Here is a 27,304-nt window from a genome sequence, read left to right as displayed (position 1 = left end):
AATTACAGCCCCTGATGTTGGCACTCAGGTTCCCTTGTATTGAAAATGACAGCCTTGGGAGCTTTTCTTCTTAGCTCACCGAGTGACAGAAAGGTCACTGTTAAATGTAGAAAAATGCCCTGTGTTGTATTAAAGGGAACTGATAATGTTTTCTGAGGCAAACGACACAAGAGGCAATTACGATTATTAACATGGTTGTGGGGATGTAACTCCTTGGAAAGATGTCTCAGCTGCCTCAGAGCTTCTTCTTCCTCATGCTGGGTACAAGTAGCAAAGCAAGGCTGCAGCTTTCTGAGGGGCTCTCCAACAAAAGTTAGTATAGCATCATCAAAAGTGGTACCCAATGATGCTGATGATGCTTAAGTAAATGGAAGGGATGGCTACACAGAAGCTTCTGTGGACCAGGTACACCATGTCATCTTCACTTCATAGGAGCTGACGCTGGACTAACCCCAGTGACAGCCCAGGAAGTTGAAGGGCAAAAACTATATACATCATCCAAAGGCACAAAACACTGAAAGGATACCAGGCCTCAGGTCTATGTGCCCCCTTCTAGAAACAGGGGCTGGAATAAAATAAGGCCACCTTGAGTTAACATAGTAGAAACAGTAAGGTGTGGTGTAGCAGGATCAGTTATGTAGAATTTGCCAGCCCTTACAAAAAACAAAAACAAAAACAAAAACAAAACAGGCCTTCTAATGGCAGTGCCTTTATAGCCGGGTAATCTACAGGCCAAGGGCTTGTCTCCTATCCCATGCACTGAACCCAAGTGGACCTGCACTACAGAAGAGGAACATGGCCACAGCCTTTCCAATAGATGGGATAAAATATTCTTTCTCATAAACGATGCCTTCCTGTTAATGATGGGCAGATGGGAAGATCAGGAGGCCAGTGCTGTTAAAACAAGTGCGATCTTTTTAGACGGTGACTTAAAATACTCAATCTAATTGGGAAACCCAGAGCCACACACCATTGAGCTGAAAAGAGCTGAGGCACTGAGGAGCCTTTACAGAGGTCAGGGAGACCTGCCTTCGAGAGTCTACCTCACAGGCTCTGTGACCTCAGCAAGATCCCTGGTCCCCAGAAGCTTCACTCCCCTTGTCTGTAAGGTAGGAAAGTGACTCAAGCCATAGTGGGTGTGATGAGGGATGAAAGGTATTGCCTGTGAACCCCTATGTGGGGGGACATCAGTGAGCACACGTGCATCCCATTTCTAAGGCCCTTGCCATCTATAACGCAAGTCAGCAAGATTCTGCCAAGAACCCCAATCCTATTTCTTATAAGGAGTATGTTGCAAATACCAGGAAAGACCCTGCCCAGAGAGATCTATGAATCTTGTTTACTCATTTTATAGGTGGGTAAACTGATGTCCGGAGACAGGGGAAATTTACAATTTAAATCAATGGCTGGAGCAGGCACTTGTACTAAGATCTGGATCCACATGGATATTCGTGCCTCAGGATGCTGCCCATCATTCTATACCCCACACAAACTTGTTTCAGTCTCACACTGAAGGGAGTGGGGCCCCTACTTTAAAATTGGAGAAATGGAGTCTAAAACACAGTACATCCCTTGCCCTCCAACCATGACCCAAAGGTAGCTGGTGGGAAGGGCCAAACTGGTCCCCACCTCTGTCTGCTATCCCCAGTTGCTGTGCTACTACAGCTCAGCTGGATTCAAGAGCCTCTCCTATAGCCAAGGTGCTCCCTCTCCCGGGGACAGCAAGCTAATGGCTCTTTGGCCTCAATGCTCGGACACCGCAGGGTGGTACAGGGCTGGAGGCCTGACACTGGGGACAACTGCAACTTTTCTAAGTGATGTAAGTGATTGAAGCTTTGTAAGTGATGACTACACACCACCATGCATTGCAAACAGATGCTCTTTGAAGCCATCCCTGCTCCAGTTCTTACTGGTGGAGGCCCAGTGGTAAGAGTCTGGGTGGACCCAGGTGGGCATAAATAAACGATTGTCTACAAGACCAATTTAAACTGAGCTGTAGGGAGAAACAGCATCAGGCTTGCTCATTTAGAATTCTACACATTTGATAGAAATTGAAAATACGTTTTATTTTGATTTCACAATTAACACATGCCCAAGGCTGAATAAGAGAGCACACAACTAAGTAAATGAAAACCACTGATTAAATAAATACATCAAATCACTCCTTCTCCCATAGTACTCATGCTTAAATGAAGACTAAGGTTCTCATTAGTGAAAAATTACCATATTTACTTGATGTGCCACTAGACCATGCTACTGCAACCCAAGACCCAAGCACTTGGATGGGATTCCTGAGGAGGCTGGGGCTTGGCCTTCACTTGTGTCTGGTTTTCAGTCTTGGTTCTAGGTAGCTGTGTAACCCTGGGAAATCTGTTCACCATCACCCCCTCCCCCCCCCAAAAAAAAAACAGGATTAAAATGCCTATTTTATCACATATTTTAAGAGTTGAATGAGTTTACAAATGTTTTAAGTGTTCTTCACAGTTATTAATTTGCCTCCCCTTCAGGAAGGATAAAGCCTTCAGCTGTACTTTCTCTTATTCCATTCATACTCCCAACGCTGTTTGGGTTTTTAACCAAACTGGATGCATGTGTTCCTTTGAGAAATGAAAGATGCTTCTACTTGGTGAACTGCAATTCTCCAGGGCATTATCTCAGTACAATAGAATGCTTGGGTTGTATGCTACTTAAAACACCTATTATCCATTCCAAATTAAAACACTGTACCCAACTGGCCATTAAAGATTTCAACAATGAGGCATGGAAACTGCCAGGAAATTGCTGGGAACAAAAAGTCAATGTACTCAAAGGCATCACACAATCCTGGATGACCAAAAGACCCCGGTATCTTGAGTCTATCAGTATGCTAGCATTTGCTAGTGGAGGGGGCAGAAGGAAGAAGCAAGGATCTTATACCTGATAAATGTTTTCTTCTGTTTCAGGATCACGGATTGGCTCATGTCCAGCCTCAAACACAATGTACTATTGCAGGAGCAGCCAGAGAGGAAAGGGCAGAAGGAAACAAAATAAGAAAGAGGAAAAAAGCACTTGGAATTCAGATGCAAACCACAGCAAGCATTACAGATACAGGCACAAGAGGAAACATCTGAAGTGACGAGTGGGTTACTGGGATAACATGGGCCTTGCTAAGGACACATGCAGAGTTTTGCTGGGTGGCCTCTGCAGTGAGTACAGTGGGCCACTGCAAGTCTTTCCAGAGGTGATGTCTTCATTCATTGGTATTTTGTCTGTGAAACAGCTGAATATAATGATGCTGTGGTATCATGGGGATATAGTCTCACAAACTTTACTTTACAGTCCTGTTGCCTTCCTAAGGGCCTGGGCTAATGCTCAAGAGCCCAGAAGCCCCAAACGCTCTGATCCTATAAACAGAATCTTATCGGTTTAAAATACTGAACATTAGCTTTTCTATGAGCACATTTCAGAATTAAAGGGCTGGGCTATTTCCAAAAGGCCACCACTCTTGTCCTCTATGAGCCCAGTAATCAGCGGTTGAAGTTAATAAGCAAGCTCTTCCTCTGCATCCCTCAAAAAGGGAGTGTTCACAGTAATGCATCTCTGACTTGTGTTTACAATAGATCTACTAGGAACTTCCACTTTGAGACCTATCTCTGTGTATCTAAGCATGGATCTATTTATCATTTTACTTTTATCATAGCCATAGCAGCTGTTGGTGAGAAGGTATGCATATACATGCAGTGGTTATGTAACACAGACACAAACCACACTTATATATTATATGTTATAGAAATATAAGTTGGAGGTTTGCTTTTATGTTCAAAAAGTGAGTATAATTTTTGGTCTACTTTTTCCTCATTAGAAATGAGCACAGGAGAGGAAAAAGCTACTTTTTCTTTCTAAATCATTGTTTGCACAGACCTTGGGTTTGACCTCAAGAGAGGTCATTACCCACCCCTGTGTTATAGACCATGAAGAGAGTGCAGAGAAAGCCCTGGGCAGAGAGACCTCTCTCTCTCTCTCTCTCTCTCTCTCTCTCTCTCTCTCTCTCTCTCTCTCTCTCTCTCTCTCTCTCTTTCTCTCTCTCTCTCTTTCTCGTCACAGCACCTCTGTACCATAAGCCAAATAATCAGAGGTTTAGCCTGCACCATCAGGGCCTCAGAGACATTCTTACATCCCTACTAAAGCTCATAAACCACTCTTTTGGGGTTGTGCTCAAATGTCAACCACGTCAACCCCTCAACCCTGATTCTTAGCTCATAGAGTCCACTTCGTTATCCATCTTGTCTCTAACCAAGTCAGAACAGTCACAAGACCCCTGAAAAACATTCATTTCTAGGATCAAACTTTTCCAGACCATAGAGGGGTCTGAGGCAGGAGCTTGAAGAAGGAAGTAGATCTCCAGATCTCCTAGTGCTGGCTAAACTTCCCTCAGTATAGAAATTGTCTCTCTGCATGAGCTGGCAACCCTGACCTTTGGAAATCATCTCGGCCCTTCTGTAGGTTCTGCGTGCAACAGACTCCTTAACTTTCGGTCAAAATAGCCTTACCATGGGCACAACTGCATGCAAAACCCTGATGTGGTTCAGGAATTACCTGGTAGACGGGATCTTCAACATCCTCTTCCAAAATTGTCTATCCAAGTGAGGGGAGGGAGGGTGTAAGCAAAGGATACAAAGGAAGAGATGTGAGATTATCTTCAGATCATACAGCACAGCAGAGAAGCCAGCATTGATTAGGATAGGCTAGGAGGCCATTAATGCAGAAAATACACAAAGAAACCCCAAACCCTGCAGCACCCTCCCCACCCACTCCCTGTGTTAACAGCAGTAAAGCCAGCAAAGCTGCCATGAGCCTTTAGTCCTCCTCTTTGGAAATCTTCCCCTGGATTAAAGATTCGCCTTTTTTTTTCTAACCTATCTCAAGTCTCAGGAAAAAAAAAAAAAAAAAAAAAAAGAAGATCACTTCTAATGGCTTGGTTCTGATGCCTGCAACCTACACAGGACCCTTTCATCTCTGTTTATTTCTGCTCAGCAGCAGGAGACAGCCGGACTTGCCAGGTTCCCATCTGTTTATTGTGGGCCCTGACTTCTGTAGCACTGGGAGAAACGCAGAGGTATACCTGGTACACAGCTTGTTCACACTGCTTATCCTTTTGTGCCTTTTTTTCCAATTCTTCTCTTTGCTTCAGTTCGTAAATGAGTTGAAAGAGATCTCTCAAGTCCAGAATCACAGGTTCAGCCTGGAGTGAAAGGTGGCGAGACACATCAATAACAAACTGCAGCTACTCATTTTTGTATGGGGCTCCAACCCGCAGCCCTTCCTTTTTCTATTAAACTGAAAGCATTCCGTTCTTAATTAATTCTACCTTGTTTATATTGGTTTAGCAAATTGCTTCTAGGCTAAAGTTCATTTCTTCAACTAATTATATTTGCAAATTCATAGTAATCATAAGCATAAAAGGCATTGCTTTTATTTATTAGTGATTCCGAATACAATAAAATTAGGGCAGGCCATATGCAAAACAGCTATTTGTTTTCTCTTATTTTCTTTTTAAATGAGGCTATGAACACAAGGAAACTTTATTTGTATACGTGTCTCTATCTAGCTTAATCAGAAAGGGAAAATAATTAGTCATTAGGAAATACCCATTAGGATTAAAAAAGAGAAAAAGAATGGGACCATGTTTCTTTGCTTCCAGGCTGTTTATCTTTCCTAGGTGGGCTTCTGCATATCAGCTGCTGGGGGCGGCACCTCAGCTGCTTAGGCTTAGCCTTGGAAAATCTACAGTGTTAGCTATGTCCTGCAGTTACAAGGAAAACACCCGTATTGGATAGGAATACTCACCGCCTGGGCTGTTTTGATGGCCACAAATCTGTGATTCCCTTCTTTCCCACAAACATATCCAAAAGCCCGGTGATCTGTGATGTCCTTTGCAATGTAGGAAATTTCATGAACAGCATGGTGATGCTGAAGGGCCTGGGGACACACAAAAGGAAGAGCGTGTTTCAGGGAGCACACCCCTCGAGCTGTTGATGAATAAGAGAGATGTTTCTGCCATGTGTGAATGGCCCAAGGGGCTTTGGGAACGCTGTTTGGTACAGATGGAAGGAAAAAGAGCTACAACTGCCCTTGAGAAAGGGAGGTCTCCCTTCATGCTCTCAATGCTGTGACCAGAGAGAGACCCCGACTGTTCACATGGGAGTGAGCATCTGCAAAGGTGGCGTCACACCACCTGCCAGAGCTCCCCAGTCTAACTCATCCCACGTGCTTCTTTCCGCTTGCAACCTTCACAGCCCAGCCCAGTCCAATCTGTCTCGATAATGAACACACGTTCGTTTCCACCCAGGCATTTGCATGCAGTGGGAGAGGCTGTCCCTTGAACAACTCCAGGGGCGCTGTGAACTTTACAGTTCCCTAGTTTTGCAGGGTTACTGAGTTTCCCCTGCAGTTGGTGAAAAGCTATGTTGAGGGATGAAAGACTTGCTCTATTCTTTTTCAAAGTCACCATTTTGGGTAGAGGAGGGGACACATGCATCCTTTTCATCAGTTGAATCCCTCTGTCTGCAATGTCTGGTCTCATCACCTTCTTGAAAAGCTCTTTTGATGGCCACATGAAATGGCACCATATCTGTTAAGCAGCCCCTGAATGGGGCTAGCCTTCCCTCTCCCTGCAGGAATTCCCTTAAAATGCCTGATGGATCCCCTCTCACACAGATGCTCACAGGTTTTGCTCTGGTAAGTTTGACTGACTCCTGGTCTTTTTTTCCATACCAGACTCTGTCTCTCTAACCTCTGCCATCTCTCAGTCTTGCCCTGTGCTCCACCCACTTTGTTTAACTGAAACAAGCTGCTTGATGCTCAGTAATTTGAAACTGGCCTTTCTGTTTTTGTTATCCAAGCTGCCACAACACTAAAGTTTCCCATCCTACTACACGATGGAGATCTTTATGGTTATTTTCCTATAATAATCCCATATATCATCCTAATTAATACTCTCTAAAGGCTTGCACAGCCAAAAGATGCTGGTGGTCAGTTCAGAATGCTTACAAAGAGTCTTTTTCCCTACATCTAGAAGTCTGAATTCTAGTCATCATACTAATGCAAGCCACCCAGTAGTCCTCTGCACCACAGTTTATTCTCCTGGAAAAACCAGATGAAAGGCTTCTAATTCAGAAGTCCTGATCTATAGGGATCAATAAAGGCAATGAAAAGGCAAATTTCAAAAATCCTAAAGGACTTCAAGAACTATACTGAACAGATATGGGGAGGGTAGACATTCTTGTCTTGCTCCTGATTTCACTGGAAATGCTTTGAGTTCCTCTCTCTTTAAAATGATGCTGGCCGTGGGCTTATTGTTAAAGGTCATAAACTTATAATTATTCCTAATAAATCTATATATTTTGCATGCAACTCTTTATTGAGGATTATATCTGCTTATTTCTGCTAGATTCCCTTGCTTATATTTGGTTCAAATAGCCCAAGAAGAAAAATGAATGAGTTTGGTGGTGCACGAAATCTTTCCTATTCCTGAATACTAGGAGGGAGAGAGACAGACAGACAGACAGCACAGGCAGCTCTGCTACAAAAGTCTCCACAACCACGAGGATGCACATTCTTCAAGGCTCATAGTCTGGGCTTCCTGTTCCTTAGAAGTCACTAGGATCTCCCAGCTCAGTGGGCCTCTAGTTCTCACAACAGTCACCACCTTAGTTCTAGTTCTAGAGATCACTGACTTACAAAATGTCAATTCCTCAGCCTCTTGCTTGACCAGAGCTTCTGACCATGTGAATCATCTGCTGTTCTACAATGTTCTGCCTTGCCTTCATCTGCCAGGATGCAACTTCTACTTGCACCCTCTCTGACAACCCTTAGAGCTCTCCCTTCTGCCTCATCCCCTTTCCAGTGGCCCATTGCTCCCTGCACAGCAGAGTGGTACCACTGCCTCATGCCCTTAGTCTCTCAACTGGCAATATGGCAATTTATACTTTGACTGGATTTTGGCATGATTAAAGTTGGTGGAGGAAGGGTTTGTTAGCAAAACAATTGGAATCTGCTTGTTTTGTTTCATCAAAAGGACAGATTTAGCTAGCAGAGGAAAATTGCTCCGAGAGTGGTAGCTTTTTCATGATGTTAATGATGTAAAATTGATGAGATTTATATTCACGCAACATGGGGCATTGATTTATAAGCTTTTGTGAGCCAGAATGGTATGTGGCAGGGGAAAATGGGAGACAAAGACATTCTTCTCTTCTCTCCTTTTCCTGAAAGTATTTCTTTCTGTGCATAATGTAAAGGATGCAATCCATGTCTCCTATTAAATCCAAGTTTGACGACACTGCCTTATTGATTGCCAAGCAGAATATTGCTCTAAAATTAAACAGCGATTAGAAGTCTTCCTGGTGGAATTAGATTTAGAGATGACTGTGCAATGGTAAAATATCACCTACTATGAAGACAGCAGATGGAGATGTTTTAATTTATCTACGAATCCTCATTAAGTATTTTAAAATCAAAACATTCCTAATGCCTGATGATACCTAATATTGCCTTGCAAAGTGTTAGCTGTGTGAGTGCATGTGCACAATGTGCTTGAAGATTTTTGTAACATTATCTTTTCCCGTAGTTAATTTTATGACATGTTAAAAAGCACTGCTCTCCATGTGTCTTATTCACTTGAAAACTAACTGTCAGTGAGGGGATATGTCATCACTTTCCCCAACCTTCCACTGTGCAGATGCAATATAGATACAGGGAAATACACACACACACACACATACACACACACACACACACACACATTAGGATTTGGTTAATTCTACAATTGTGTTATCACATTCATTTCAGCAACTCAGAGCATTGTACAAATGTTGTTCACTGAGCCTAGAAATTGACCTCGGTCTTCAAGTAGAGTTTTTATTGCACAACACAATCAAAGGCACTTGGAGCCAGAAGGAACCTTAAACATTACATAGTTTGGCTATGAGTTTATTCATGAAGAGACCGAAGGCCAGAGACTGTACTGTCCTAGGCACTTCTCTATGCAGACTTGTCTTTCTTACCCAGGGATGCAAAGCACTGATGATAAGAACAGGGTTGTGGAGAAGCTAGGTCTCGTCTCTTTTCTCCTCGTTCTCTAGTTTAACAAGCAAAAGCAGAGACTCATGAACGGGGAGCAGAAAGCAAGTGAAACCAAGAACTAGATAGGCAGAAGGAATGGAGACTCTCTGCAATTCTGGCAAATATCTGAGATCAGAGAGGGAAATACATCAAAACATATAGAGGTGAACTCCAGGGGTCACAGAGAAAATAGTCAAGGAAGCATGACCTGGAAGTTTACTTCTAGTTCTTATGAATCATTTCCAGGCTAGGCTGTCTGACTTGTCTTTGTGTGATATGGCAAAGAGAGGCTACCATTGGTCATGGGTGACAAAGATAGCTTCACCCAAAGAGTGTGTTTCTGTAGGGATTCTGGGCCACGGCAGATTGTTCTGGAGGCTGCAGAGGTTGACTAGCCAGCGAAGATGCGACCTGAGTGGGAGGGGGAGGGTGAAGAAAGGCACACTCTACCCATGCCCGGTCTGTATTTCTCATTGAAAACAGTGCCATAGAGAGACTCTTACCACTAAAGCAGTTGTTGGTGTTAAAACCAGGGCTTTCAGGACCCCTTACTCTGCACTCTCTTCCCTACACCACCCTCTTCCCTACACCACCCTCTTCCCTACACCACCCTCTTCCCTACACCACCCTCTTCCCTACACCATGGATCATCCAGGTATCAACACCCTCAGTCCAGTCTGACCCCATCCTCCACATGAACTTTAGGTGCCCTGGCCTACAAACAAGCCAAGGAGCTCTTGCCTCCCTTCCGGAGTTTGTGTCTTCCCACTTCTGTACCATTGCTCATGTGGTTTTCTCTGTGGCTCCCTCTCCCTCTCCTCTCTCCTGTGCTTCATCAGCTATATATGCAACTACACTACTTACAGAACTACTGCACCCATGGGCAAAGTCTAGTTGCAGTACCTTCCCTGACTCCTTCACTTCCTTGGAATAATTCCCACCCTATACCCAAGAGCGTCACATTTGCCCTTCCATGTAAGATTCTTTGATTTGTTTTGCACTAAATCTATCTGTTCATCCAGTTTCTCACATCACATCGGAATTGCGGCTTTGCTATGATCTGGATCTCATGCTATATATCTATGCAAATGATGAGAACATCATCCTTCCTCAAGGACCTCACGGCCTCATAAAACAGGCATGTGACAAAACCTAAAACCACAAGATAGCTTGGGAAGACTTCCATCAAATGCAGGTTGCACAGGCTGGGAGCAGCACTGGGGAAGGTGCATGAGGAAGACCCCTACAAAGAGGCTGTGAACTCAGTCTAAGTCTTGAAGGATAAATGGGAAGTTCCCAGAAGAGTAGGGCAAAGGTTATGTAATAGAAAGCAACTAGTTCCTAATCACAGGTTGTCATTTCCTCTCTGCTTTGGGAATGTTAAACCTTCAGGAAAAGTTCCATGGTGGGTTCTCTCCAGTCCCTAAAAAGCTTTCTCTAGCACAGTAATTGACACATAATGAGTACTGAAGGAGGAGAAGGGCAGGCCAAGCCATCTTGGACATGTACTGCTCAAGGTAGGTACTCAATAAATGCTCATCGAATGGATGAATTGGGTTAATTCACGACATTTCACATAGGATTCATTCTGTGAACAGAGGGATTCTTAGCATCATTAAATCTTTTTCTTTGCATTTCCATGAGCCATTTAACAATGTTTAAATGAAGTATCAAATTGTTTGGGGGGCTACTGTCTGACAGAATAAATTACAGAGAAGACTTAATTTGTACTATGGTTCAATACAGCCAATTAAATACAGTATGGATTAGAAAGTCATCTGCTGAAGTCTTTCCCATTAGCTATTTTTAAGGAATAAATTCTACCACTTAGCTTTCATATAATCATTGTGTGTATGTGCATTCTCTCTCCCTCCCTCTCTCTCTCTCTCTTTCTCTCTCTCTTCCCTGAGGCAATACTGTTCATGGGAAAAATACCCACCAGGATTCAAGTATGCTAACAAAAAAACAAAATACAACAAAACAGCAGATAAATAGATAGACACAGAATAAAAATAGATACCCGAAAAACACACTACTTCACATGATAAGCAATTACAGTCGTTAAAACCTCACAAGACAAAGGGAGGCCTGGACTCTTTATAAAAGCCTTTCTCTTTTCTAACATATTTTTGGACGCATTCACTATGATGCGGTGCCAACACAGGCCTGGGAGGCAACCTCTGTACCAGCCTCCTGGGCACCCCATCATCAAGTGCTAAATGGAGCAGGTCGGGGGAACTGCTCCCTGGTTGGCACCCTGAAATCTTGTGTCATGTTTTTGTCAAGGACAAGACCAAATTTTCAGATCACATGGTCTCTAGCTGGAGAGGTCATGTGATAACCGGGAGAAGGTAAGTGCTCTCGAGTCGGGGGAACACGGTTGAAAATGCAGCTAATCTACCATCTGCCTGTGTGCTGTGTCAATCTGACTTTCTCAAATGCCCCTCTCTAATTTCTGTGGACTTTGAAGGATGACATGGAGCCCCCAATGTTGCTAGAAATAGCAAACGGAGTCACACAAAAATGCCAGACAGATGTGGCATACCATCTTCCCTTCATAATGAAGGGAAGGATAAATATGATACATAGTGTTAGGGGCTGTAGAGAAACACACGTCACTGAAAGCGTGTGGGTGCAACGCAGGGATAATGGCGCTCTCTCTCTCTCTCTGGTGCTTTCAGGAGATTAATAAGTTAGTATATAAAGTGCTTAGTGTAGTGCAGGGCACCTAGGGAGGAGGACTGCTTTCTTGTTATCTGTGGAAATGCAGCCTCTCTGGAGAGCTGGTTGACTATGTTTCAGAGCCTTAAAACCATGCACAAAATGACCCTATGAGTCCTCTTGGAGGGAATTAATTATCCAGAAATAATGCAACCTGTGGACAAAGACTGGGATATAAGATGCTCCCCACAGTGCCAAAGAACAGTGAAAAATTAGAAATATCCAAAGCTGTAAGTACTCACTGACTAGCTGAGAAAAAAAGATCATGTTTCATAATGAAACAGTATGCAGCATGGCAAAAATCATCATAGAAGTAAGATTTTTTTTTGCTATGGAAATACAAGAGCAGCATCCTGTTGAGTTCGAAAAAGCATATTCAAAATAGTATGTTCAGAATGCCCGTGTTTCTGAAGAAAGACAAGGATGTCTATCTATATGTGTACCAGAACTTTGGAAGTCTATTGATTGTCTAACTGACCGTCTAATGAAGGCTGTCTCTTGGTAGAATTACTACTGAATTTTAAAATACGACTCTTTATTTATACTAATTGTTTGTACAATAAATATTTTATGTATGGGAGAAAAATATGAGATGCTTTTATTTTTCTATCACAAACTTAATGCATATGCCATCTTCTCTCCAATCCCACAAGCTCTCCTTGTGTTCTTTCAGGCTGCTTCCTTCTCCCTTCCTATCATAACAAAGTAAGTTAGTTATCTACGGTACATAGTCATTGTTTCATGCATGGATTAGAAGAGAAGTTCAGTTCCTCCTCACATACTAAGCAACACCACCCTAACACACACACACACACACACACACACACACACACACACACACACACCCTTCCTGTGATAGTCACACCACAGTGTGAAGGGACCGAGAAAAAAAAAATGTGGCAAATGCCCTCAAGGCCTTCCACTACTTGAAATACATCAAAGCCTTCCCACTGCCTTTGGGATAAAGACTGAGAGCCCAGCAGGGTCTGTACATCCCACCAGTGGGACCTGGTGTTTCCCTGGGTTCTCTCACCATAGTCCCCCCAATTGATGTCACATGGCTCTCTTTCTGGCCCTTGAATTAATCACAGCCCCCTTCAAACATTTTCTCCATGTTCCATGTGCAGAGAAAGCTCCTCACTGCTCTTCCTCACACCCTGTTCAGAGCTTAATCCAGATGCAGCTTCTCAAAGCTCCTGGGACATCCCCGAAGCAGTCCAAGCCCTCTTAGCTTCTGTGCCTCTTGCTGGGGTGGGTGAGCATGGGTGGGCAGGGAACTGCAGAGTTTGCCATTCTGTGGATGAGACTGTGTTGATCAGTACCTATCCCCACAAGAGCTGGCTCCTGGAAGGGTACAACATCATTTCCTCTCCCTCTATTGATCAAGTACAGTGCCTGATATGGAGTAAGAATTTGGTACATTTATACTTTAAAAATATTCAGAACATACAATTTGGCAGTTTAAGTATGCAATTCCGTGGCATTTAGCATATTCACATTGTTCTGCAACCATCCACCTGCACAAAATTTGAATCTTCCCAAACTGACATTCTGTATCAATCAACAGCTCGCCGCCTTCTCCCGTAGCTGCTGGCAACTGCAATTCTGCTTTCTCCTTCTATGCATCTGCCTGTGTATATTTTAAAGGGAAAATCTGCAAGGAATCAATCAGCAAGATTTGGGGTCCAAGTCTGTCCTGGACCCCTCTCTAGCCCCATGAACTCTTCATCTGTTTCTCTACACCTTCATTTTCCTCGACAGTTAAAATGAGGTGGTGGGACTCAATAAACGCGCATGTCCTTTTTGGCCCTCAGAATTTCTTTAATTCTTTTGTAAAATTCATAACCTGACAACAGCTCTAACAGTTTCTTAACAGCTCTCTAGTCATATGGTATAAACATACAGATCTGGAAAGATGTGACAAGGACCTTGCTTAAAACAGGAAGATGAGTTAGTCAGCAAGCAAGAAGCATTCCCAGACCTGTGATTTGGCCTACAATGTGTTTCACAGGCAAAGAAGAAACAGGTGTGCTTAATCACTTAGCAATCACCAAAGTGTCATGGAAGCTGATGTCTATTCGAGAGAAGTTAAAGACTCAACGGGAAAACAGGCCTGAACAGTAGCTTCCCAAAATCCCAGGGCTCACAAGCAAGGATGACTACAGCATCATCACAGTTGCTGGTCTGATCTCGATGTCCCTGTGACTCAGCTCTCACACCTCTGCATACAGCAGGCGCTGGAGCTGTGGCATGGAAAACATCAGGCTTGTTATGTAATGGAGGAATTTTAATTCTTCCATGGCTTTGTGGCCTGGAGAAAATTACCTTCTCATATGGAGCCTCAGCTCCTTTGCCTGTAAAACCAGAAGAATCCTTTCCTCATAGGGGTGGGAGGCAGATCATTTAATGTGTCCATCAAAGCTGGATGATGGAAGGCACTTAATTTAGGGATTTTCTTTTTTTCCAGGGCAAATGAGTTAAAGATTCTCGATCCAATGTTTCCACATTACAGATCGGCTACATTACTGCTGTGCTGGAATCTGGAGTTCACAAACTCAATGAGGCTGCCTTGGCGCTAACTTGGTAACATCTGGGAGGGACCAAACCCAAGAGAGTGGGAGATCAAGTCACAGGAACAGAAAAGATCTGAGGGTTGGTTTCTGACTTTATAATGGGGTCTAAGAATGTGGATCCTATTGATCCTGGGAATCTAACCCTCCAATTTTCAACACAGAAATCGGTAATTTCCTTCGGTCACTAAGACTTTTTGAGAACAGTTTATTCAAGTCAAGTTTTCCAGCACTTGAAACTTAGGGATTTCTGAGTACAGCCACCAACATTGTCCCTGTCACAGGAGGAAATAGACTTAGGACAAGTGGGACCAGGGAAACTCCAGTGTGTGCCTGGCTCATTGACAGAGACAAAGAGACAGAGAAAGGGAGAGGAATGGAGGGAGGGGGAAGGAGGGAGGGACAGAGAGAGGGAGAAAGAGAAACTTGGAAGTTCTCAGTATGTATAAGGATTCAGACTTTGTATTTTTACTTTTTCCAGACTATATATGTATATATATATTTATTTATTTATAAAAAATGATACTATTCAGAGAGTTCATATTATCTTCTAGACCTTGTGCTAGGTACTCTATATATGTAACTCTCATTTACCTTACCCTTCCATTAACTTTACAATTTCCTCTACTCTCATTGTCCAAGTAACTGAGACCCAGAAGAGTTAAGTAACTGTCCTAGTATGTATCTCTGCTGCTGTGATAAACAATATGACCAAAAGCAACTTAGGGAGGAAAGAGCTTATTTTACCTTACACTTTACAGTCCATCACTGAGGGACACCAAGGCAGGAACTCAAGCAGAGGCCATGGAGAAATGCTGCTTACCAGCTTGCTTCCTCTGGCTAGCTCAGCTACCTTTCTTTTAAAGTCTAGGCTTACCTGCCTAGGGACAAGACTACCCATATTGGGCTGGGTCCCCCTCCATCAATTAACAATCAAGAAAATGCTCCATAGGACAATCAACTGAGGTTCCCTCTTCTCAGGCATGTCTAAGCGTGTGTCAGGTTGACATAAACTATTTGGCAGACAGCTGATATGGTAGAATATGGGTGGTTACCAGACATGGCTGGTTCCAAGTTCCAGTTGTCTCTGTGCCCCCAAATAGTTCCAAATACACTCTAATGGCTTCTATTTCTGTTCCTCTAAAACTCTTATTTTTATTTCTGTTTCTTTCTGCATGAGGAATCCTAATAACCGATGTAGGCATTTAGTAATATAACTGACGATTTCAACATTTTAACACATGGTATAAAAATTATTGTAGCAAGTAGGTAAATGAATGTGGTTGAATGAAATGAAACAGCATGTTTTGCTACAAGTCACCACAGAAATGAGGTCATTATATTTAATGGAAAATTACTTTTTATGTTGTTACCAATTTGAAATTAACCTTTGTCTTGGTCACAAGAAAGCATGGCATGCAGACAGAAACTTACAAGAATGTGAATTGATTACAGTGCAGCCCATGGAAGGATGCTAGAACTGAGAATCTGGGGATGCCAAAGCCTTCATTTACAAAGTGAGGAAATGAGGTGGAGAGCTGATGATGTCAGGGGCCAGAGAATGACTCTTCAGACCCACAGAAGTGAGACACCAGGGTGCTGAGGACAGACATGACTTCAGTCAGATGCAAACCAGAACCTGAAATGTAAATCGGTCCTGATCTGCTTTTGTCATATAGGTCAGATTGCCCAGCCTCTCGGAATGGAGCTGATAATTAAATAAGATCATGTAAACTTTTTAGTGTTCTGCCCTTCCACATGGTGCCTAGTAATCAGCAGTTGCCACCCAGCTAAAAAATTCTGTTCTTGAAATTACATGCTCCTGTTGCATGCTAAAATACGCCTTTTTCTCTCTCCCTAATGCATATACTGAAGTCCTGGTCCTCAGAACTTCAGCATGTGGCCTAATTTGGGAACACTTGATTACATACATAGTAAGAAGAGGCCACATTAGAGCAGGGTGAGACTCTAGGGAAATACATATCTTTACACAAGAGGGAAACTGGAGAAAGACACACATACAAGAACTTCACATAAAATCATAGCAGAGATCATGGGGGTCTGTCCTCAACCCAAGAGGTACCAAAGGTCAGCAAGACATGAGAACAGGGGACACCTTCATAGCAATGAAGGAATTATCCTGTAGACGCTGGTCATAGACTCCCAGCCTCTGGCACAGGAGACAATACTCTGGTTGTATTCATTGCTCAGTACACCAGTACTTTGATGCTCTGTCCATAAACCCTTAGCCATCTAGACTGCATTTCTAGAACTCTTTATTTAAGAAGGCTGCTAGGACAACAGGGTGTTGAGGCCAGGGTTCATGGGAGCCAACACTAAACAGAAGCTGTGGGATCATGTTTAGCCTCTGTCCCCTTGGTGAGCCTCCATGCTCACCTCCGTAAGACAAGGCGGCAGGGCTGTGCCTCTAGCTAGGCTGGCTTTCAGTGCTGAATGTCAAGCCCAGCAACAGTTTTCCTATTACTGCCAGACCACGCTGCTGCCATCAGAAGCTTGCAGTGTAGTGCAGCGCCGTGCAATTTACAGCTGCATCTGTCCAATTAGTTCCCATTTAGTGCTGTGCAGCATTCCCCAAATACGCCACAAACCACCGAGGCGGTGGGCTGAGCTCACAGAGCACAAGGATCAATTGTTTCTCTTACACTAATTGGCCCCATGATTTGTTAGGCTGTTGCCTTGGAAAATGAACTGTCAGTGAAAGAAATTAGCACAAAACTGCTCCCTTCTTCTTTAGAAAGAAGGTACAATGCTATAGTCATCTTCAAGCTACCTTAGGGTTTCCGAGGTAAAATGGGTATCAATTCAAACATTCTTATCTTCTCTGCATCCTTTTCCTATTTGAGAAGAGAGGATTGTGACTCAGGGTGGTTAAACAATTTGCCTAATCAATTTTCAATCAATAGTGAAGAACAGGCTGGGGATGAAGGGCAGTGCAATAGCAAGCCTCCTGCTCCTTGGCCTACAGCAGGTCATCTGGATCTGCTCAGCTGTCTCCCCTCATCTCTCCTTCCCCTTCTTCAGACATCTTAACCTCTGTGCCTGACTCTAAGGTAGCAGTGCCCCAGTGAAGGTAGATAGAAGGGGGCCTTCTGCAGCAAATACCACTGTGCACTGGCCCGGCCATCCTAGGCAGACATCTGGCTTGACCCCAGCAAACGACCATCAGGATTGTGTGGGATGCTGGGGATGCAGAAGTTGGACTGGCGAGATACCCGCCCTTTTGCAGCACATTCTCCAGAGCAGAGACAAGGAAGTTAAGGCTGCCAAAAGGACCCCCTTCCCTGACTTTTAATGCACATCAGGGTTTACAATTCTTCCTCCTTGGGTAGCATTTGATTCTTCCATCAGTCTACGGAAACCAAGCAACCAGGGAAGTACTTTCATTGCCCTTTCTCCCTCCCTGTGGTATCGCCAGCAGTTGATATGTCTGAGGTGTGTGTGTGTGTGTGTATGTTTTAATGATTTGTTGATGAGTACACAGACACTGTATTTACATCATCATAAAAGTACTAACAGGGTAGGAGGAGAGGCCTGAAGTGACAAGATTGTAGGGACTTAGTAGGTAAAAGTTAGCAACCGTGGAGGATCTCAAGATGTTCCAACCAGAATGAAAACATTAGAGTCACGTAGCTGTAAAAAACATTGGATAGAGAGCTGCAACAGCCTGTGACCATGAAATGTGAGATCAAGGGTGACAATCTTTGAAGGTGACTGCCTTAGGGTTTCTATTGAAGAGACACCAGGACCATGGCAACTCTTATAAAGAAAATATTTAATTATGGTGGCTTGCTTACAGTTTCAGAGGTTCAGTCTACTATCATCATGATGGGGAACGTAGCAGCCTATAGGCAGATGTGGTGCTGGAGCTCAGTGTCCTACATCTTGCAGGCAACAGGAAGTCGAATGACACTGGGTGGTATCCTGAGCATAGGAAACCTCAAAGCCCGCCCCTACAGTGATGCACTTCCTTCAACAAGGCCATACCCACTCCAACGAAGCTAAATCTTCTAATAGTGCTGCTCCCTATGAGATTATGGGGGGCCAATTATATCCAAACTCCCACAGTTCCAAGGGAAGTAAGGGCCAGGGCATGCAGGAGTTTCTGGCCAGGATGAAACCTAGGATTGTGCAAATTATCAACTCAGCTCACTGTGAATAGACTCTGCTGTGACTCTTGGAGTGCCACCAGGATGACAGTCACTTCCTAGGGCTCCCCCTGCTGGAGCAGTTAGTTTGTCTAAGGCTCTGCCTAGAGTGCAGATGAGCCTGGCAACCGCTGTGAAAGCAGATTCTCTGGTTTACGGACAATCTAGAAATGTGCTTGTGAACTGAAGATGGACTCTGTTCTTCCTGACCTACTAATTCCTGCTACCCAGGCCTCAACCTGTGACCACAGAAACCCAAAGTCTCCTAGCAACAGGTGACAGGGATTTGTCTTACTAAAACACAGGGATCACAGCTAGGTGTGTTTCCTAACCTCATATTATTATACGGCTTTATGGTACCTTATGGTGAAATCGGCATGAAGTGTGGGAAGTGTGATGGTTTTGGATTGTGCTTGGCTCTCCAGTTTCTTCTCCACTATGTGAGGTGGAGAAGTCACAGATCTGGTCATATTTGGCATTCTTATTTATAAGAAGCTATCTTGGGGTATCACCTTTAAGACTGCATGGTAAGCCTAGGTGCTTGGAAGGTGTAAGAGTCTGATTGGTACCTGACATGCCAAGAACAACACTGGACACAGAGCTAACTAGCCTGTCCTCGCGATCATTGGGTGACCCCATGAATAGGATGCCACAGATGCACAGGACATAGGAAATCTATGTGAATGGAGGCACCTCCCCACTCTCCAGGGACCCATGGTCTGGGAAAAACAATCTGAACAACTACAGTAGAGTCGAGCAGGTTCTCAGAGACCTGGAGATGCTGCGACCAGACCCAAGGTGCATGTCAGAGGTCTAAATGTCATTCATTTTACAACCAGATCTAGGTTTCATTTTTTTTTTTAAGAACAAATGTAAGTTTCAGTTTCTTAAACAAAGGGCTATTAATCACATAACACCCCCGACATCAGGAATGAGGGAGAGAACACAAACAAGACCTGAGTCAGTCCCACAATGTCTCAAGGACAAATCCTGTAACCTCTGAGTCATGTCCAGACTTGCCTAAACTGGCTCAAGTATGCCCAAAAATGATAAAACTGAACCTCAGCCAATTAGAAGTATACTAATGTAACCACTACTTGCTGGACCAATTATGTTTGAGATGACCTAACTGTTCCTAAAATTCCCCTAACTATGCTTAAAAGGAGCCTGCACATTCCTCTCAGGGTCGTCGCCATTTTGTACAGGTGTTCGACCTGCATGCTGGTAGTAAATGCTCTTTGTTCTTGCATACTGTTTGAGTCTGGGGTCTTCCTTGAATGTTCACTTGGACTCTTACACATGAGTCCGGGTAGCTGGCCTCGCTAGTAAGGGCTGTTAGGAAGAGATATTTAGGCCAATAAACGAAAGATGAGGAGCAAGTAAGGGACAGACAACCACTTCAGGGCATGGGTAGTAGCAAGTGCCAAGGCCAAGGTAGAATGCAGCTGGCTTTGGGGACTTCTGAGGGGCCCCAGGGTGACTGATAGGTGTGCATCAGTGTGAAGTCATCTATGTGTTCCTTACACAGCCACTCACCACCATGAGATAAAGGAGAGATAGAGAGGGAGAGAAAGAGAGAGAGGGAAGCCAGGCACATCATCTTGAGGATGCTGTGGCAGTTTCAGGGTAAGACAATAAAGAACAGCCACTGTGCCTCCAACTCAGCAAGTTGCCCTGCTCTGTCTCTAAGCCATTCTCCTCTAAGCCCCTTTCCAGAAGCCTTGGCATTATACTCTCTGCTCAGGTTCTCCGATTGGCCTTCTAGATGAGGTCTCAATCTTGGTCTTAAAGACGTGAATAAATATTGGTATAGTTTCCATAGGGTCAAGGCCACCTTCCTAGGATGATCCTAGCCTATCTCCCTAAGAAGCCTGCCTGAGAAACTTCCAGGTTGTCAAAAGATCGTTGCTCCAGCCATCACCTATGGAGAGGGCACCTGCCTTCTAGCCTCTTAGGGGGTGTCAGAGCTGCCATCACTGTGAGCAAACCCAGGCTTTCACAAGGATCAGCCTCACCTGGAGCCTTTTGTAATTTTTTATTCTTTTAACGGCTCCATTATTCCATTAGTGCCCTGTGCACAGTGTAGCTCTTTTTTCTGGCAGGAGTTTACGAGTTTAATCTGTTTAGTCATTGAAACTAACATGGGGCTGAGCTTCTCTTTGATCCTAGACAGTCCTCATTATCTCTACCTTCAGTTGGAGGGCCAGGCTTTAAACTGAATTTATGCGTTACTTAACCTATTGTCACCCTAGACTCGGAAGCAGTCTGGCTAACAATGCAGGTGCTAGAGCCAGGGGTCTCGACAGCTGTGCACCTCTGGGCTGGGCACTGACAGTGAGTCTTCTTTCTTACTGTATGGTAGGAATAACTGTCCCCACCTCAGGGTAGTTACGAGAACTACATGGACTCACCCTCAAGACAAGCTTAGCCAGTTACCCCAGAATACAGTAAGTACATAATAAGGGTTATGTCATTTCAAAGTTATTTAAAGAATATCCCAAGAGGGAATTATTTCTCTGCTTATGCATATTACCTCCTTACCTAGTAGCTACCTTTTTTGTTTGTTTGTTTGTTTGTTTTTTGAGACAGGGTTCCTCTGTGTAACAGTCCTAGCTGTCCTCCTGGAACTTGCTTTGTAAACTAGGTTGGCCTCGAACTCACAGAGCGCCTCCAGCCTCTCCCTCCCAAGTGCTGGAATTATAGGCATGCTCCACCCTCGCCCAGCCCTAGTGGCTGTGTTAGAGCTGGTAAGGTAAAGATGCTTGTAGAGTGGATGACTCTGTGTTGGAAATGTTTGCCCCTGTGTTCTTATCTACTGGGTTTCAGTTTTGGCCTAGTCTGTCCCCTGACGGCCAGCTTGGTGTCCACAGCAGAACATGTGGCACCTTAAGCTCACTGTGAACAAAATGAAACTGAGCATTCTATTATACGAAGTACATGAGTCTTTATGTCATGGCTAACACCCTGAGCTGGGCCACCATGTGGGGACAGGGACAGAAGAAATCCTTGCAGCTCTGGGCTAGACTGAGCAGAGGCAAAACTTGGCTTGCTTGCTCTAACTTACTCTCCCTTTGTGTATCAGAGTGGGATGGGGGACAAAGCGAGAGGAGCTGTCGAGTTTTGAAATGAATAATAATAAGACATCTTCGGAGTGAGGCATATAAAAGAGATGAGTTAAAAATATTCTCAGAGCATCTGGGAGGCAGAAGGATTAGCAAGGCGCCTTTAATTGCTGCAGAACAAAGCCCCCCACTGAAGAGGATTCTTCCTCACTAGTTGCACCTGTAAGCAGGTAAACACAAGGATGAAAATGTGGCTGTTTATTCAGAACACCCTCATCCCACTTGAGGAAATCAATTCCCAGAGGGAAGCATCTGGCAGTTTCCTATCATTTGGGTACAACAGGAGTCTTGAAGGAATGTGTGTGTGTGTGGGGGGGGGGGGGGGCAGGCAGCTAGGGAGAACTTCCCACCTGCCTGATGCTTTTCTTCCAGATCAGATTTAATTCTCATCATGAGTCAATCACATATTTGGCAGGAAGATCACTTAGGCTGAGAGGTGGGTTTGCTGACCTAAGTTCAGCTGGCTCAAAGGACCCCAGTCCACTCCCCATTCTCAAGTTCACCAGCATGATAATGAACTGCTTCTTACCCATTTCTTTTTAAATATGTCCGAATTGGAATTTCTTCTAAGTTATTGATAAAGCATGTCAATGTCCACCATCCACTCACCCATCCTGCCCTATTTTGACAGCATACAAGGCAAATGTCTCCCTGTATCATTCTTTGGCTCCCAATAGTTAAAAACACTTAATATTTATATGTGCAAAGTGATTATTGCTTCTTAAAGTTCTAATTTATTATCTCATTTTATGGCCCCATGTTAAAACAAGTACTTATTTAATTTAGAGAGGATATGTAGTTGGCCCAAACTCACAAGTAGCAAGCTGTAGACTGAAAATCAGTGTGCTCAAGTTCTGATTTCCAAGCCTTGAGATTATATCCCCTTGGTAAGATGGCAAAAGCAAAGGCTGAAAATATGGACACTGTATCCAGAATGCCTGGGTCCTGGCTCAATCTTTTGTCAGTTTTGTACGTACTCTGTGTCTCAGTTTATATAGCTTTTAACTGAGCACAGAACTGTATCTACCCCCACGGGGCTGTGTTGATGGAAAAACTAATAGAATTAGTACTTAAGCTTAAGATAATTTCTGGGACCTAGAAATATGATATGTTGGACTTTTGCTTATTTTGCCTTTAATTTATTTCAGAATATTCTTCAGTATTTTCCCCTACTGTGGGAAATTCTCCTTTGGTTGAGAGGAATCTTGCTGCTAGCCTTGTAGTAAAGGGGAATGGAGGAGTTTAGATCAGAATCCAGGCTGTCTGACACACTAAATGGAACCACTGAAACTCCTGCTTGTTTCCTCTGCCTTTGGTCCATGATGACTACATCCAAGGATGGTTCTGAGTCTCTGTAGACTCAAAATGAGGAAATATACCTCGAAACCCTTTAGGTATGTATCTATCCACTGTATAGATACATATGTTTACTCAACATCATTCACTCCCCAAAGCCCCAGTAGATCTAGTGTTGAAGTAGGCATGATCTCTGCCCCTCCCATGTTCATGGACTTGAGGGGACCCAGCATGACCAATACTCATGTGTTCCAAGGAGTCCCAGAGAAACTATGGGGTTAGAAAAGAAGCTACACGAGGTGCCTGTGATGGGAAAATGCTAAGGGAAGTTCCAAGTTCCTACTTCAAATGGGAGAAATATTTGAAAACTGTTACACTTTACTTTCCCATCCTCAAAAAACAAAAACCAATTTAAAAGTTAACAAGCATCCCCAGACACGAACTAAGAGCGGTTGAAAGTGGCTGAGAAGGGCAGCTTCAGTCTTGCAGTTCATGGGAGAGAGGGCTGAGCAAGCCAAAGTTCTTAGGGGATAATGGAAAGGGCCAGGTAGACTTGACCTTAAACAGTAAGTCTTCCAGCACAGAGCTGCGTGTTGATCCAAGCCAGAGTGGGTTCTGCTTCCTAAGATGAATCCCAAAGGTGATCTTGGGTCAGGTAGAACTTCTGGCAGTGGTGAGTAGCTCCTTGTTGCCTGTATCTCTGTCATCAAGGAGCAACCTTGGCTGAATCTGGGTGCCTCACAGAGCATAGAGACATTCACCTGCTCCGAATGCCACCCTAAACCTCCTCAGCCTTAAACTCTTTCACCCCACAAATCATTTGTATGTAATTGGAATGCCCAGTGACTCCGGTTCCAGGTTGATAGCTATGATTCGCCCTAGTCCTCCAAATCATCTTGTCTGCACTGGACCAACCACTGCTTGTGGGAACCTGCATCATAAGGCTTCCGGGCCTTAGCTTCGTAGTCTAAAGAACTGGAACAATAAATACAGCCCTTGTAGCATGCCTATGCACAGTGAAAGTGATATTCCAGTTTGATGCTTCTCCCTGAAATTGGGAAGTGTGTGTGAAAATGTCACAATGAAACCCATTACTTTTTATGCTCACTAAAATACATAATTAAGAAATCTAAACTAAAAAAGAAAGTGATATTATATGCAGAACCATATTACTGGAATCACAATAATTTTCTGATAAACTGTTTGGGTAAGCAAATCACAGCCTGCAAATGAACAGTATGACTACCATGTGCATGTCTAGGGTCATGCATTTCAAGAGTCAAAATGGACCATCATCCTACTCATCCAGATCATGAATTCATCAAGCTGACTGTGTGCCTAGAAAAGGGCCAGTGTGTCAGCTGCTCAGGAGCCCAGGAACTCAAGAACTGTGGTTGCAATGTGCAAACCTTTGCTTTCTTTCCCCCCAGGATTTAACAGAGTATCATTTCTTTTAATTTTTCATTCTTTAGGTAAAATTTATTAAGTCCCGGCTACCTGCTGGACTACTTTGGGTAGCACTGTCATCTCTTTTACTAACTCCTTTCAAAGGCAGGAACTGCCCCCAAGCTCAGCTCACAAACCCTCACAGCATTTTCCTTTACTCCTGAGCCATTCTGTCTGTGTCTGTCTGTCCCCCCTGCCCTCCTCCTTCTCCTCCTCCTCCTCCTCCTCCTCCTCCTCCTCCTCCTCCTCCTCCTCCTCCTTCTTCTTCTCTCTCTCTCTCTCTCTCTCTCTCTCTCTCTCTCTCTCTCTCTCTCTCTCTCTCTCTCTCTCTCTGTTATGCAGGCACATGTGTGTGGAGCTAAGAGGTTGCTGTTGCTTTGTTCCTTAACTGCGCTCCACTTTACTTTTTGAGAAAGGTTCTATCACCAAACGTGGAGCTCATGAATTCAGGTAGGCTACTTGGCCAATGAGCCCCAGGGACCCTGCTGTCTCTTCCTCTCCGGTGCTGGGATTATAGATGCACAAGGCCATGCTTAGCTTTTTATGTGGGTACTGAGGAACTGACTAGGTCCTCTTGCTTGTACATCCAGGACTTTAACCATCTCCCAAGCCCCAAATCTCAGCCATTCTAATGTCAAAACACAAACTCCTTTTGTTGCTTTACAGAATGTACAAGGAGATCTGCTTCCTAAAAATCACCATTTCCTCACCTATCTCCAGAGCTCAGAGACTTGATGGTAGAACGTTTTTTTCCCTCATTAATTGATTTTGTTCTTTGAAAATTTCATACCTGTATATAATGTATTCTGACTATGCTCCTCCCTAACACCTCCTATCTCCCCCACCATGCCTATCACCCCTCATACCCAGTCGTCCCATTCCCAGATTTATGGGGCTTTTGGTTTTGTTGTGTGACCCATTTAGTTTAACCAGGGCCACCTGTATGACCATTGGATTAGAACTCCACTTGAGACTGGTGGGTTCAGAATTGAAGGCAATGACTCCTCTCCCTGAATCTATCAGCAAATGATTCAGCAATGAGGGGGGGACTAAGGGAGAGGAGGTGATAGGGTTAGTCAAAACAAAGTGTGTGGGGGAGGAAGAGGGTGTGTGTGAAAAAGCCATACAGAAGATCTTGTAACAAATGTTTAAAAAAAAATCATACATGGTAGCAGTAGTTTACAGGTGGCATTTCCCAACTCCAGCATTACTGGGTCCAAAATTCCAACCTTCTCCTCCTACTTACACCTATTCTGTTTGAGAACCCACAGCTTGTGGCAGCAGGTTTTCCCAGTCATGCTGTCAGAAGCTGTGGGTCCTTAAAGAGAACAGATGTACTTCCTAAGGAGAGAAGGCTTTGGGGTTGATGGAGGTTTGTGACTCCTAGAATTATCTTGAGCGTCAGAGAGTTTCTCCTGTGATCGACTTCATGGACTCTCCTTACAGGAGCACATCGTTGAGTGCTCGCTCCTGTCTCTCTTTCCCAGGATACACCAGTATTGCAAGAGGCAAATCTGGAGGCTGATATAGGTAGTCAGGCTGCAGCAGTCTACAGATTTGGATTCCAAGACTTAACTGCTAGTGAAGGTCTCTTGCCAAAGCTGCTTCACCGCAGAAAAGCCAGCATCTTTCCCCTTCTGTTTTAGTTTGGTTTCTACTGCTGTTCCAAAGACATCATGATCGAAAGCAACTTGGGGAGGAAAGTTGGTTTACAGCTTTCATTTGATTTACAGCTCAGTCCATCATCTTGGGAAGTAAGCAGAGCAACTCCAGTAAGGAACCTGGATGGAGGAACTGAAGCCGAGACCATGGAGGAGTGCTGCTCACTGGCTTGCTCAGCCTGCTTTCTCATATACCCAAGATCACCTGCCCAGGGGTGATAGTTCCCATAGTAGGCTGGGTCCTCCAACACCAATCATTAATCAATAAAATGCCCCCAGAGTCTTGCTTACACAGCCATCTGATGGAGGCATCTTCTCAGTTGAGGTTTTCTCTTCCTAGCTGACCCTAGCTTGTGTCAAGCTGACCGAAAAATTAGCCAGCACACTCTAGCATTGAGTACATACAGCCTCTGTCTCAATGTGTTCTCCTAAGTTACTTGCACTCTGCAACCTCACCCACCTTGGCTCTTCTTGCTTCTAACCAGCCAGAGACTTACTGTTAAAAGCTCTTCTTGACTACAGCTTTGCAGTCCTGACCTACAATGTCCCTACCTGCTGGAACTCAGCTTCTCCCTCAGGCTGAGCTGACCTGGTTGGCTCTGAGGAAACTGTAGTCTCACACTGCACTCACCCTGAATGTTCACCAAGACCAGGCGCAGGGCAGGATTCCAGTGAGAGTAGATGTGTCACAGAAAAGCAACGTGGTCTCTTCACAGTGGTAGGTCACTACCCCCACCCTCGCTACCATGGAGCAAGGGCCTCATGAGTTTCCCGAGATTCTTCACAAGTGTGCCCCTCTACTTCAGTTCAGTTGAAAGGTTTGTCTTCCTACTTTGATTATCATGGACTGAGGCCCAGTGAGGCTGTGGCTCGTCACCCTTTGCCTGAGAGGTGGAGGGAATAGTCCTGAGGCCCATCTTAGAATACTGTGAGAAACCACAAAGATGTCCCCAACTCTCCCCTATGCTTCCTAATTGTTTGGGATGAAATTCCTGGGTCTTAGTTGTTTCTTAGGGGTGAAGATTGGGATCACCTCTGTAAAGGGCCCGCCTTAATAACGAATGCAGAGTAGGGACTCAACACTTATTACTCTAAGCAGGGGGGCATTCTACAATGGGTGGGGATCAGCATGTATGAAAGCACAAAGGTGGAGTGTGAGGAGGGAATTCTGGGGCATAGTGGGGGTAAGTAGCAATAAGAAGGGGAAACGCTGTTTAGACACA

The 27,304-nt window shown here is 44.2% G+C and overlaps 1 protein-coding gene across 5 annotated transcripts in view; it reads right to left on the bottom strand.

Moving 5' to 3' along the window:
* The window catches only part of Dab1 (DAB adaptor protein 1), a 385,138-nt gene that overhangs the window by 57,201 nt on the left and 300,633 nt on the right, over positions 1–27,304 (bottom strand). For 3 of the 5 annotated variants that reach the window (XM_059254601.1, XM_059254602.1, XM_059254603.1), the window contains exons 5-8: positions 5,827–5,958; positions 5,102–5,221; positions 4,576–4,614; positions 2,917–2,982 (exon numbers count right to left, since the gene is read on the bottom strand). In XM_059254601.1, coding sequence (XP_059110584.1) covers positions 2,917–2,982; positions 4,576–4,614; positions 5,102–5,221; positions 5,827–5,958 — 357 coding nt within the window. The remainder of the gene's footprint in view (positions 1–2,916; positions 2,983–4,575; positions 4,615–5,101; positions 5,222–5,826; positions 5,959–27,304) is intronic. The other 2 variants (XM_059254604.1, XM_059254605.1) reach the window with 1 other exon arrangement.

Source organism: Peromyscus eremicus, chromosome 2, assembly GCF_949786415.1.
Source record: "Peromyscus eremicus chromosome 2, PerEre_H2_v1, whole genome shotgun sequence".
NCBI lineage: Eukaryota > Metazoa > Chordata > Mammalia > Rodentia > Cricetidae > Peromyscus > Peromyscus eremicus.
The sequence above is the reverse complement of the archived record's forward strand: the minus strand, read 5'-3'. Positions and strand labels throughout refer to the sequence as shown.